The sequence below is a fragment of the Leptosomus discolor genome, chromosome 11 (genome assembly GCF_034619465.1).
Source record: "Leptosomus discolor isolate bLepDis1 chromosome 11, bLepDis1.hap2, whole genome shotgun sequence".
Classification (NCBI taxonomy): domain Eukaryota; kingdom Metazoa; phylum Chordata; class Aves; order Leptosomiformes; family Leptosomidae; genus Leptosomus; species Leptosomus discolor.
This window is the reverse complement of record NC_141401.1, coordinates 9,929,462-9,943,152: the sequence shown is the minus strand read 5'-3', so window position 1 is coordinate 9,943,152 and position 13,691 is coordinate 9,929,462. Positions and strand designations below refer to the sequence as shown.

Here is a 13,691-nt window from a genome sequence, read left to right as displayed (position 1 = left end):
ATAATCTACCAGGTAGCAAGTCAAATACTGATAAACATCCAGGACCCGATTTTAATACCACTTGTGCCAGATGGAAGCTGGAAGTGTACCAGTAATGTCAGAGGCACTTTTTCCAATTTATAGTAATTGAGGAAAACAAGGAGTTTCTGGGTTCCTACCAGAAGACACACAGAATTAATAAGAGTTGGAAAAGACAAGTATTTCACGCAGGAAATGGATTGTAAATAGATGTTCAAATATAACCTTAAGACACACTGACAACAAATTCAAAATAATGAGCTGTTATTCCTATAGGAATAAGCATAATAGAAAAAATTGCTCATGATGAGAAGCTAAATAAAACCAAAAGAATTGATTCAAATGTAGAGGTATAATTTATCAACTAAATTAAATTGACAGGATAAAAGCTTCTTCATTTTTCCATTTACTTGCTATGCTAGTGTCCAAAAGGGTTTCCTGCAGTCTCAAAAGATGACTTTTGCCCCCCAAATTCATTATTTAGAAACAGAGAGGTAGACAGTGAAGCCTAAGGGGAAATCAAGAGGAATTTACGCTGATATTTGGGATGACAATCAGCAAAAGCCAACACAATTCAGAACAAAGGACCCAAATTCCCAATTTCATTAACCAATTTGTACCAGCAAGCAGGAGCTGTGCACATCACCTGCACCTGCTGCACCGACACCAGAGGGCTGAGCATCTTCTGCCAGCTGGCCCAGGTACCTTGCCAGCTTGGATTATTACTCTCATTGTAATTTTTTAAATAAGAGTACAACTTTTACCCAGCACAAGAAATTAACTGAATGTTTTGCTTCTTAACCAAATGGGCCTGAGCATTGCAATGAAAGGTTGCTTCATGCAGCTACAGCATTTAGGGCAAGACATATGGTCTCTTTGTTTTAAACAAGTACAAACCCCCAAATAAGCTGTATTTAGAATATGTATACCCAGCTTTCCTTTTCCCCTTTCCCTAACTGCTTAGGAAAAGCACTACTTGGAAGACACAAAACCCAAGGGGCAGGGATGTGTTCCCCCGCACCGAGTTTTTTGCTGTCCACATCTGGACTTGGGCAATGCAGCAAAATGTTCGCCTTCGCCTCCCACAGCCACAGCTATTAGGACCTGAGGTTTCTTTTGTTATTTCTTTGTGGCAGTTCATTGGATTTGGGTTTGTTTTAGGAACTCATGGCAGAGTCTGTGGGATTCCTGAGGGTACTTTCACCTGCTCAGAAATTTCAATCTTTGCCATTCCAGCTGCCCTCGATCGGCAGTATTAGCACATCAGAAAACTGCTTTTCTCCTGAGTTTTCTCACTCTGTCCTTGAGTCTTCTTCTAGGAAGCAGAGTGAAATCTGCTCAATCTAAACCAGCAATGTCTCTGTTTAAAAACAGTGTTATAAACCATGCCCTTTTTTGCCATGGAGGAAAACTTACCTGTGCTTACAGAAGCAATTACAAACAGAAGAAAAATGAAATTTTCAGCCAGATGCTTCGAGGTAGGTAGAGCCATTCTTCAGGATTTTTAATTCTGTGAATGGATATCTGTGAATAAAGAATATCAAGCAAATGTCACATTTTTTTCCAGCTCATGCAAAAAACATTCACTGCACAAAATAGGTTATATTCAGCTTTATGCCAGACCACTTCCACTCCCATTCAGCTCTATGGCTGAGAAAGTCATCACACCACTCCAGGACCAGCCCGAACAAAGCAAGAAGCCATGGGCAGCTCCTCACCCTTTGTTTGGTCTAGGATAAACCCCCTTGGGAATCCAAATAGACACTCAGAAAGTAACCACCAGATGTAACAAAAAACACCTTAAGAATGCAGTAGAAACACATCGAGTGTCAAGACTCTCTAGGGCTGCATATTCATATGTGCAAAAAAATAATGAAACACAACAAGGAGGGCGTTTGCAGAGTGACAAATTTTCACAAAGTAACCTTTCAATGGCACCTCTCTCCCCCCTTACTACCCACACATTTTTAGCAATGGTATTTTGTGCACCCCCAAGATAAACTGTACTCACACTTCCAACCTGAAGCATGTAGTTTCTTAGATTTCAGATCCAAGAAAACTGTCTATTTAACGTGCCAGCTCAGAATTTTCTTGCAAAACTAAAAGCTGCTTTTGAAAACAGTCTACTTAATGTTGGTTTTGTTTCTTCAGTGGCCAACCCCCAGCAAAAACAAACAAGTAGTGTCATGAAAGTCAAAGTTAGAATTAATGTGATCCTCTCCAGCCTCCAGTGATTGATTCTGCAGCTCTGCCCCGTGCTCATGACAATTTATTGACATGTGTATTCGCACTGAGGCAAGGACACCCACTTCTGTATTCATAGGGCACTATTTAAAATTCACATCTAGTCCTTGGAGCTGTTAGGTTTTATCATGTAAGCCTGTGTCTGAGGAATATCGAAGAAATTTATTTGTAGCTGTCGTGTCACATCACAATGATGAAATAGGATAAACGTATGCATCACACAGCTTAGACGCAAAAAAAGCGCAAATTAAAAAAATCCAGGCTGCCCTAGTTTCTTTAGGGCAAAAAACACATGTTATCTTTCATGTCACTTGTTAATATAAACCAAACCAAAAACATAAGAAAAAGATATGCAAGAAGCCAGGATTTAGTCTGGAGCAAATTTTACAGGGTATGCAAAACACATGTCTGTACTTTTTATAAAGGTAATATAGCTCAAAGTACAATGATACATTCAAACCATGTGTAATCCAATGATTGCATTAAAAATAGTGTTAGAATCAGATTTGTCAGGAAATATTCCAGCAGGAAAATGCTTGCTTGTTTTGGTGAGGTGTATTTAACGGTTGTGAGCTCTGGAAATAGCATAGACTCAGGGCTTGGTACAGTCTATCAGGTGCTGAAATACTGTTACAGAGCAGTAGAAAAGAGGAATGCACTTAGTAACGTTATAACTTTGAATGATATATATTATCAGAGAGCAATACCGTCACCATGGAATTTGTACCAGAACCAGGCTGCACGTGTCTGACATTTTAACAGCATTAACCATCAACATTTGATAAGCCAGCCTCTTTTAAAGGAACTTTATTAGAGGTACGCCCAAAGTACAGCAGTCACCATTAAAACGTCAAGATTTATTAGCGATTATTACACAGCCTAATCTGCAAACCCAATCACTAGATTATGCTTTAATGCTAGAAGAAAAACTAAACAAGTGGTAATACCACAGGATGGTCATTGCAGATAAACAGTGTTTTTCATAGTAAGGACACAGCTGTATGTTAGTGTCACGTAAAGCCAGATTCTAACTGGTAAGGTAGTGGTCATAAAACAGATTCAGATGAGTTCACAGAAATAAAAAGAAGGGACTGATTTTTTGACAGTGATGGCATGCATTTGCTCTCCTGTTGCTTTGTAGGTAGCAAAGAAATTTCTTTGTTCTGGCTCATTAAAAACTCAGAGGAGCATCTCTGCTCTGACCAGCTCATGATCTTGTTTCTGACAGTAACCTGTAGCAATCTGGTAGGAAATTTAAGAAATTTCACAGCCTTTGCTTTCTTTAGAGCCAAGGACTGCACAGTACTTACCATCAAGTTGTGCAAAATGGCTTCTGCTGTTATATCCCCGGTTGCTCACCGGGGACTGCTTCCCCAATTACATCCATCTTCATCAGCAGAGATCAAAACAAGAATCAGACACTGGAAAGTCATGTCATTTTTGGAGGCATCAGTTGTGTGCCAGGCTCCAGTGTTTTTGTAGTGTCTGATCTGCCACAGTCCAAAGAATATCCTGCTTATTTTGTGACTGAGGTAGAGTGTTTGATTCGGCTCGCGGCGAGCCCGAGTTCATTGCAGTGTTAGTATTAACTGGCACTCGGGTTGGAAAGGCTGAGAGCCGAGAGGGCCAAGAGGATCCTACTCCTCTGATTCAGCTCTGACTAACCCAGTGCCGGAAAAATGCTGCTTGGAGGATAATCTCAGGAATTTTCCTTCAGAGGCTTTCAATTAAGCATCTTTCCCAAATATTAGACATAAACAGTGACATGCTTGATTTTATTGTTAAATATAAGAGGAGGAAGAGATAGTGACTCTTTTCATTAATGTCTCCTGCTGGAGAGGACTCGGGAGCAGTTATCTCCTGCCAGCCAGCCGTTTCGTTAGCTCAGCGCTCAGAGCCACGTGGGAATACAGGAATACACTACATCTCACTTGAACAGGCGCCACGTGGCTGACTTCAGCTCTGATGTAACCAGCAATGTCAACAAATTTCCCTGCAGATTCGGGCACTCTGAGAGCGTAAGGGCCGTACAAGTGTCTTCCTAAGTCTATCATCTCCAACATTTCTCAAATACCATCTGTGACTCCTCTCTTGGGTGCGAAAAGCTTTTTCATCTAGCCATTAAAAGCTGCCTGGCAATGGCAAGTGGGACTCATATCCCTGGATCTGGCAAGGCAGACTTTCTGAAATGATTCCCAGCTGCTGGATCTTTCCAAAAAGTGAACAATAGCAGCAGACAATGCTAAAAGTAGATGCAGGAAACCATTAGTCCTCAGCTGGCTGCTACCGCAGGTGTCAGCAGTGATACTGTACTAGAAAGTGTGCTGCATAGATAGGAATCCCTATCCGCCACCCTCCCTGCAGTTTTAATTCTGGAGGCAACACAGAGCAGATAGTCCTGAGAGCAAAACAGCAAAGAAATGCTCTGAGGAAGCTGGATTGTCACAGGCATCATGGTGGGGTCACATGGACCCCCAAATCCCAGGGGCTGAGCAGAGGTCTCTGAGGCAGCATAGCCAGCCTTTCAGAAACGCATACCAGTCTCTGACCTCGACTTGCCACCTTGCACAACTCTAGGCCAGCCACCTAAGCCTGGCACCAAAATTATAAAAAAGTAACTCCTGATATTGGGTATTTTAAAGTGCTTTTTAAGACTGGCTTGACACACTTTGGAGCATGTACCTTCAGCATCTGCTGAAGATGAGGCTCCTTTCTGGTATGTCAAATGGGGCATAACAGGAATATTAACCATCCATTACAGACACAGCAAGGACAGGAGGAAAGCAGAAGCTACCTGACCTCACCTGAAAAAGATGTCAAACAGGAGCAAGAAACCTGATGGCTGCTACTGCTGTTACTGCCCAGCAAGAGAGACCACAGACCTGCGTGGGGGCAAAAAGGGGATCCAGAGCTGTCCCCGGAGAAGAACAGGAAAAACTTACACAAAAAAGGCACCTTTTAGCCTGATGGGGACAGAACTCTCAGCAGAGAGCAATTTGCACTAACTTCCAGGAGACCCAGATGGGGCAGTGCCAGGGCCATGGGGCACCCCTCACGCTCTGGCTGACCAAACCTTGACCTTCCCACTGCTGCAGCTGATGGTGAGGTTTTAGCAGTTTGATGGTTAGGTCTGAAGCCTTGCTGCATGTGTCCTCATTCACATGCAAAGAAGCCAATATCATCTGGAAGTTGATTCCTGAGAGAAGGAGGAGCTGTTTAATTAGCGCCTCTGCTACCTTCTTGCTGACATCGCATGGCAGTGACTGTCCTCTCAGCCCACTCAGGGAATTTTGCATTTTAGCCCAAGCTGGGAGGATGGATTTGAGGAGCACATTTGCCTTTCTGACCAAAGGACATTCCAGCTCTTGAAACAGTTACACTCCTGTGCAGGGGGAGCCTTCGCACCCCCAGACAAAAGCACAGCTAAAGCCTTCAGACGGCTTTACAAATAAATAAACTCATTTCTAGGGATTGCTAATGAATATGCTTTCCCAGTCCCAGCACATGACAGCAGCATAGGTGCCTCTGCTCTTCATCTTAATCTTGTGGTTGCTGCCCAGCCACTATCTGCTCTTTTTTACTGGCAAGTAACGGAAGATTAAAATCAGGAACAGACTTTACTTCTCAATGAAATCAACACTGGAGTCAAAAGGAGCATTCTAACTTTTTTCCCAATGAACCTTTGTTTCTTATAAAGTCATCTAACGTTTTTCCCTACAAGGAAGAAGGTTCTGCTCACGTATTCTGTATATAAACATCACTGCAAGTTCCTTGATTCCCAATGTTCATAAAACCAGATTCGGAACAAAGAGCAGCAGTTAGAGGAAATTTTTATAATTAATAAATTAAAAGAAACTAAAGTGTTTGCAAATTTGTTGTAATATTGGCAAGCTATTTTGAGGCAGAAATAAAAGGCGGGGGGGGGGGGGGGGGGAGAGTTATTTTAAAGCTATGCTTTTTTTCCAGAATTAACTTTTTTTGCAGAGGCTTACAGACCCTGAAAAGGAAAGGAAGCAATTTTTGGCTCAGCTAAAACAAAATTATTTGCAATTCATATCACTCCACCCATCCCAGGCTGACTGACTCCCAGTTTCACATGCTTTCGAAGTGCTCAGCATTTCACTGAATTAAACCCTTAACCACCGCATAAAGTTTTCAAAGCATCAAAGTGGTGGGAAGCTGAACCCCATTTTCAGAGGCGCAGGGTGCGCTGGCTTTGCTGTGCCTGCTGACAGTAACTCAGTACAGAGCCAAGGTAATGTTCTCAGGGAGTGCCAGAACTACTCTTTTCCCACTACAGAAATGCTCTGGGGATAACCAGGACGGCTGTATGTCCTGAATGCATTAGGTGTACTGAACACGCCTGGATGAGCTGCAGGGCCACGTGGCCACGCACAGTCCATGTGGACTCCAGCATGCGGGAGGAGATCCTCCCTCTCAGGAATTCCCTGGGAGGAATACAACAGCTTCCCACAAACGCAACACCCACGCGACACTTACCCCCACAGCTTCACACACACAGACTTCTGGTGCATGCCAAGTTAGTGGTAACCTTTGATAACGTCTTCTTGAATGTCCCAAGGGTCCATGGAGGAACTGTACCCTCTACAGAGCGCCCCTGGTTTTGAAGTCTTTTTTTCCCTCCCAAGGTGAGGAAAGTGTGTGCAGCGGCTGAAGAGGATCACAGCATCCTGAATCCTTTTCAAACTGCCGCTTTTAACTACCCAAAGAACTACATCAGGATGTAAATATTTTTCTTTTTGCTTTTGTGGTACTTCACTGTTTGCATCTGGCTTGCCACAGCTCCACGCCTTCCTTTCCAGGACATTTGCCATTTGCTCTCCTTCTGAGGCGGGAGGAGGAATAGAGATTTTTCAGAGGTTTAGGCACATTCCTCTCTTTCCTTCACCAGGCTTTTCCTTTGCCAATTGTTTAGTCTCAGCCTGGGGTTAGAGCTCTGCGAAGTTTTATTGGGATCCAGGGTCTGGACCTGCCACAGATTATCAAATAAATCTCCAAGAAGCTAAAAACTTGCTCTGTAAGTAGCTGTTCCAATGTTGGGCTTACGCTCACAAGCCAAAAACATCTTGCTTTTCTTCCCCTGCACGGCCTCAGAAATCATAACAATTAGGTATTAATAGGAGTTCAAAAGGACTTCGGGGAGCTCCTTAGATGGTCAGTCACAGCCCCTCAGGCTCTTATACCACTTCTTGTGTCCACCAAGGACATCAGTCCCTGTCACTCCCTGCGGGGACCAGCACAGGCCCATGATGCCCTGTGCATCTCTCTTTATCTGATCTCTACTAAGCAGCATCAGTGATTTCTTTACACTTTCTAGCAAACCAGGACCTCTCCCCTGGCCAAACCCGACTCGCATCTCTCCTACCTGGTGTGGCGATGGAGCCACGGTCTCCTTCTCTGCCTGCAAACCTTTCAGGTGTGCTCTCGCTCCACGTCCAAGGACCACCAGGCTTTATATGTCTGATGGAGGCAAGCGTCCCGGCTGAGGAGTTCAGTCCCCACTCTGAGGCACAATATCAGCTGGCCGGCGCACGGATGCCAGAGCGACTAACTCACCAGGGAGCAAAAGTCTGGCCAAAAAACCACTAACCTTTCCCTGTAGCAACATGTTTGGCCATTTCTGAGAACTCCAAAGAAACGACGGGACATTAATAACAAAGCCTACACCTACCTGTTTGAGTAACCCGTGTGACAAAGACATGGATAATTTGGATCACTTGCCCCTTCACTGCTGTCACCAAGTAACATCATGTTCAAACCAAAATGAGTTTGTCATCATTTCAGGGTAACTTTGTACTTAAACTGTAGCCACTGAGGTCATCAGTTGTTTCTCGGTTTGCATACAAAGCTCTGGTTTTGCCTTTACTTCAAAAAGCAGCAGCATAAACAAAAAATCAAAGAGAATTAGACACTGATACTGGCAGTATTTCAGTCCTCAATGGGAGCAGAAAGTCAATACGAGCATTGTGTGAAAGGAACGCAAGACTTTACCCTACGCAGCACATACCTTACCCGGGGTTTTATTCCTGTAGGTCTTTCTTTAATTAAATGCTCACATCAGTTGGACAAACGTCATTCACCAGTCATTAGCTACAGACAGAAGCACATTTATAACTCCATGATGCACCCTATATATTCAGTTCGATTAGAAGGTATTATCGTAAGATCAGTGCATGCTTACCAAGCAGAGGTTTCTGAGTTCACCTAAGACGCCACAGCAGATGGACACTCAGGTTTCTTAAAGCAGACATTAGCAGAGGCAAAACAGGACTGAAGGGAGAATCCCTACCTCTGCTGTTGTTCATCTGTTTCCCTGGATGTTGCTAAGGTTTCCATGTCCCTGTGATACCAGAGAGCAGGCTCTTGCCTTTAAAACTTACCTTTTGATACCAAATCGTAGATATCTTGAAACACTTCTCCTTGGGAAGGGCAGCCTGCAGGCTTTTCCTATTCTGCCCTGTGAGGCACTGTTTGAAAAATAAAGCTCTACCACAGTGAGTAAGATGAGAATATATTTATTAGTAATCAAATATACAAGTGAACACCATTGGTTTGGTACAATCCTGTAAAAACAAGAGCAGGCTTTGGTGACGACGGCAGGCTTTGTCTTGCTGGTGCTGCCCCAGTGATGCTAATCCCGGGGTGCCACAGCCTCTGCAGAGATATGCTCCGAGTGGTTCTGAGAAAAAGCGAATTTTAGTGACTCTTCGGCCTTAGCTGGACATTGATATTCTTTCAGCTTCAAGGGAACATAATGCTGTAGAGAAGCAGCTTTCTGATAACCAGCATGATTAACGACTTTAATCCAGGAGGGTTTGGCTTGTCCCTTATAGCCAAGCATGGCAAAACTCCCTGAAAAAACAGACACAAAGAGAGTGATCCTCTGGATGGGTCGTTTCACTTATTAGCAGCACAGCACGGACTCCCTCCACGCATCACAGAAACTTCTTAACCCTTCTTTTTTTATTTTGGATTAAAATAACAACATTTAGGAGACAAAAAGGGTGAATGAAAGAGGAAGGAGCCTTGCTGAAGCCATAACCTCGCTGCATCACAGATCTGCAGGTATTTCAATAAGCTAAGATAGGTACCTAGATGTCAGTTAGCAAGAATATTGTTTTACTCTTTATTTTTAGATAGACTGGTCCTCTTTCATACTGGACTGCATGAAAATGGTTAGGTGCTTTGAATCCTTCTTTTATTAGTTTACATCGGTTTCTTCCTGTTATGCCTAAACTATCCCCCATGTCGACTCTGCTCTGGTCCTCTGCTGTCACAAAGTACAAAGGCATTATGTATTCTTCCATTTTAATAATAATGTCTTGTGTTTATATTATATTTTTCATTGCAAAGACTCCCAAGGCTATTTGCAGCTGGTTGGATCAAGACTATTCCCGTAAACACTTCTAATTTAAATAAGGTTTTGCAAAACCAGGCAACAAGACCCTAAATCCTGATCCCGCTGGGGTCAAGAGGATCAGGTTTATTTTGCATTATCCCTGGCAGAAGCAATATGCACTTTGGAGAAATGCTGCAGCCTGCCCTGAAACACAGCACCCCCAGCGCAGACCAGTCCTGTGTGCGATCGCTTTTGGAGCTGTGAAGTCAAATAGCGTGCATACCTGAATCAGCGGGAGAAAGCTCATGAAGCAGAACATAATTACCCAGACTGGAAATCAGGGCAGACACGTGGGTGAACACCCTTGCCCTTAGGAAAAGCAAAACAGGGGCGGCACGTAATCGGCCAGCAGCGACTTAGTCCCACCGCCAGACACTAATACCCCACTGAAGTGGCAGGGCAAGGAGATGGCCACCAACCGCTGTGGCCCCAGGATGGTGGTGGCCCTGCTTGCTGCTTTTGTGCCCCAGGAGCAGTCAGAGCAGGAGGCTGAACCAAAACAACCTGGAAGTGCCCAAGCAAGCGGCACAGGTGGCCCAGGGAACAAAGTTTGACAAAACAAATAAAAAAAAGATTGCTTTTTAATCAAAAAATTCCTTTCAAAAGTATTCAGGGCTTTGATGAAAGAATGAAGCAATGAAGTTTCAGGATAAAAACAAAAGAGAAACCCTCAGATTTTGGCTTTTAGAAGAATGAAAGGAAAAACAGGTTCTCAGGAATCAAAAAATCACTGAAGTTAACTCACTGTCTCTGCTGTAAAGACTATGCTGTCCTCCCCCAGAATGGTCATAGCAATGAGCTTTGAAACATGAACCAGAAACTGACACAAATTTCAGTAAAGCAGTAGGGAAAAAAATCCCCAAACCCCCAAGGAAAAAAAAGAAGCTGGAAAAACAGCCAATTCTCCATCTGATTTCTGCTTGAGAGACTGCAAATGAAATCCGCGTCAAGCTGGCTCATTGTTTTCTTGATTTCCTTATCACTCAAATTGTTCATCCAAACCTGGACTTAATAGACCCCAGTTTTCCAGTAGGAAACCCAGAATAGATTTCCTGGACCAATGATACCAAAGGACTTCTTGCAGCAATCCAAGGAAAAATTGTGATAAAAACTCTCCAAACTAGGGGACTTCACCTTCCTTCTATTCAAAAAAAAATAAATAGCTCCTGTTTCACTTTAGGCTATTTTCTTTTTCATCAACCTTTCGGTTTATGATTGTTTTTCCTTGCAAAGCTGTTGAATTTTAGTGATGGAATCTTAATCAAAGTATTCTCTTTGTTGTTGCTGTTAGAAAAATGAGCTCCCTTTAGGGTGAAAAATCTGCAGCATGCAGCTTCTCACTGGTGAAGTAGAGTCAAGACCTCAAAATAACTCTTCTACTTACCATCCCTAAGTCAAGAGGTTTTTATTAGGTTACACTGGCACATTGTTATAGGAAATATATTGACAAGCACTATATTAAGTATGTGTACATTTTTGGTAGGAAACACACCAGTAATGCTTAAGCAAAAGAAACATTGTAGAATACACATTTACCTTCCTTATGGAAGACAACAGGCTTTGCTGAACCTAACCTGGTAAAAACAGACATTTCAGAGCTCCCCACCACGTCTGCAATATCTCTAGAGCACACAAGAACAAGTGATCTGAAAAGAAGGACAGTAGTTACTGCATGATTGCAAAATATTACTTCATTAAGAATCCACAAGACCTTTAAGCTCCAATTCAGAACAGTACTTAAGAGCTTGCTTAACTTTAAGAATATGCTTAAATCCCTTTGATTTCACTCACATATAAGCTTTCCTAAGTTTAAGCCTCTGCTTAAATGTTCCTAAATTAAACCCATGCTTCACATGGAATCAAAACAGGCGCAAATGGCTGTTTATGTGTGCATCCCTTATAGGAGAGGGAAACTCAGCCGCAGAAGAAATTCAGTTTCTGTGCAGTCCTGAGACTCTCAAACCATCTATGTCCTGGGTCTGATTTTCAGTCAAGCCTCAGCTTGGCTTTGGTCCTCACAGATGTGCTTTCAGCCCCCAGTGAATATACCTGCAGTGAATTACAGGTTGCACAACTGCTTGCACTTCGCTGAATGCCTAGACTTGCAAAATACACATCCTACCAGAAAAGCAAACCGCATGTACAGGCATCATATGGATATGTGTCACTTCATGCATGTTTGATACATGTACGTGCTCATGTGCATAAACACAGATGTAATAACTCAGGAGCGTTCAAATCTTTGGTCATGAACTGCTCAGAAATGTCTTGGACTGAAAGTCTGTTTTCTGGTTATTTGACCTGCTTCTGCCAGCAGCCAAGAATTTATCTATAAATCTCTGTTGTTCTGTGTTTAAGTGGCGACACATGAAACCACAAAGAATGTGGGACAGACACAAACAGAGATCATCCAGACCATTGCCAGGACACACGCAAGGTAACAGAGCCCGCAGGCAGGCGCGTCTATTTGTTGGCTAGCCCAAGAAAAGTCCTATTGGAAAATCTGGCACATCTATGGTTTTCATCTGCCACAAGAGGCAAAAACAATCAGTAAGAGCAAACAGAAACCAACTCATTTCAGAAATGGAAACTGAATCATTGACTGCCAGGAAATTGCTGGACACGGGGATAGGTGCGCAGGATGGCAAATATCATTGCTAGGACCTTATCTACTCCATGCTGGAAAATCAATGGTTAATTTAGAAGGAATTGCCAGTTTTCCAGAAAACCTGTCTCTATCTGCTCTAATCTGTGCAATCCTGGGAGAGAGACGCCGCTTCTCATATTATCTGGGTGATATTAGGGATTTGTACTTATTTAATCTGTGCCAGATTTCTTCAGAGCACAGGTTTGGTTATGAAAGTAGGTAATTTTCCTTTCTTTGTCTATCAGCCACGGGCTGCTACATGAACAGGGCTCTCAGCAGTTTGCTTACCTCTCTTTTATAAATGTTTGAACATAATCAGTTACTGCACTGACGGCGTTTTCACCAGTAACAGTGTCAAAGTGCCGCCTACTCACGACTGCTCCTGAACATGCATCTAGCACCACGAAGAATATCCCATGGCTATTGAACAGGAAAACTGTGTCATTTATCTGCAACAAAAAACAGAAGTAGGTTTTATGGAGGCAGGCTGGGGAGCTTCAGACTCTGATCCTGCTTCTCCATGAGGCAGTTACAAGCAAGAAAAATATCAAGGGTGTATACCCTATATTTTTTAATGTATAATTAGTACAGATGAAGTGACATCACTGATAGATGGTCAGTGGCAGAGGGAAGCAAAACCCTTAGTTCTCAATAGGGTACAAAAACATCAGAAATGAGGTCATCGGCATCTTTTGTGTGTTAGGAAGATAGATTTGGGAAGCCAAGAATCCTGGGAGTAAAATGTTTGGTTCAGTCTTAATACAGTTTGTTTCCATGTGGGGGAAATTACTGTCATTTGGCAAAGCAGATTTGACCACGGAGGAAGAGGGGGAGGTGCTGAGACAGCAGATGGGGGAATAGAAGCGACACATGGATCTTTTTTTTGTTTTCCCTGAAAATGTAAATATCAAAACTAAAATATTCCTTCTTGGTCGGGCTGCCCCAGTGCCTCCAAGAAGTTGTAGCACAAGTGGGTCCTACTCTTCTCCTTTCCTACAGCAAGTGCTCCTTCCCCAGGTTACACCTCTCAGGATGTGAGCAGTATTTGCTTTTAGAAAGGCAAAGTCTCTCTGAGGTGCCCGGCACTGGTGCATTTCCTCAGCAACCCAGGTGCAGCCCAGCCTGGGCAGACACAACCTCCACCAAGGAGAGCAACAGCATACCAAGGTCAGGCTGTCAGAAAGCTGAGCCCAGGATACACAACACACCACTGTAATCCACAGTTGTCCAAATCCCACAGGCACCAGGGAGCTCAGATACACCCCATCAATCTGAGACATGTGAACGCCTCCAGGGAATATAGGGCCAGACCGAACGAGGAAGCCAAGTGTTAAAAAGTGGCTTCTGCAAGATGTCAGAGGA

General features: G+C 43.3%; 2 protein-coding genes across 2 annotated transcripts in view; both read right to left on the bottom strand.

Annotated features, from left to right (window-relative positions):
- CEMIP (cell migration inducing hyaluronidase 1) overlaps positions 1-1,510 on the bottom strand; it is a 52,499-nt gene extending 50,989 nt beyond the window's left edge. Inside the window, exon 1 of the mRNA XM_009949553.1 lies at positions 1,435-1,510. Within this exon, the coding sequence (XP_009947855.1) occupies positions 1,435-1,510 (76 nt within the window). The remainder of the gene's footprint in view (positions 1-1,434) is intronic.
- A 7,404-nt stretch (positions 1,511-8,914) lies between these two features.
- Positions 8,915-13,691, bottom strand: part of LOC104345207 (cell surface hyaluronidase CEMIP2-like) — a 58,748-nt gene continuing 53,971 nt past the window's right edge. Inside the window, exons 22-24 of the mRNA XM_086471316.1 lie at positions 12,618-12,778; positions 11,219-11,328; positions 8,915-9,135 (exon numbers count right to left, since the gene is read on the bottom strand). Coding sequence (XP_086327442.1) covers positions 8,915-9,135; positions 11,219-11,328; positions 12,618-12,778 — 492 coding nt within the window. The remainder of the gene's footprint in view (positions 9,136-11,218; positions 11,329-12,617; positions 12,779-13,691) is intronic.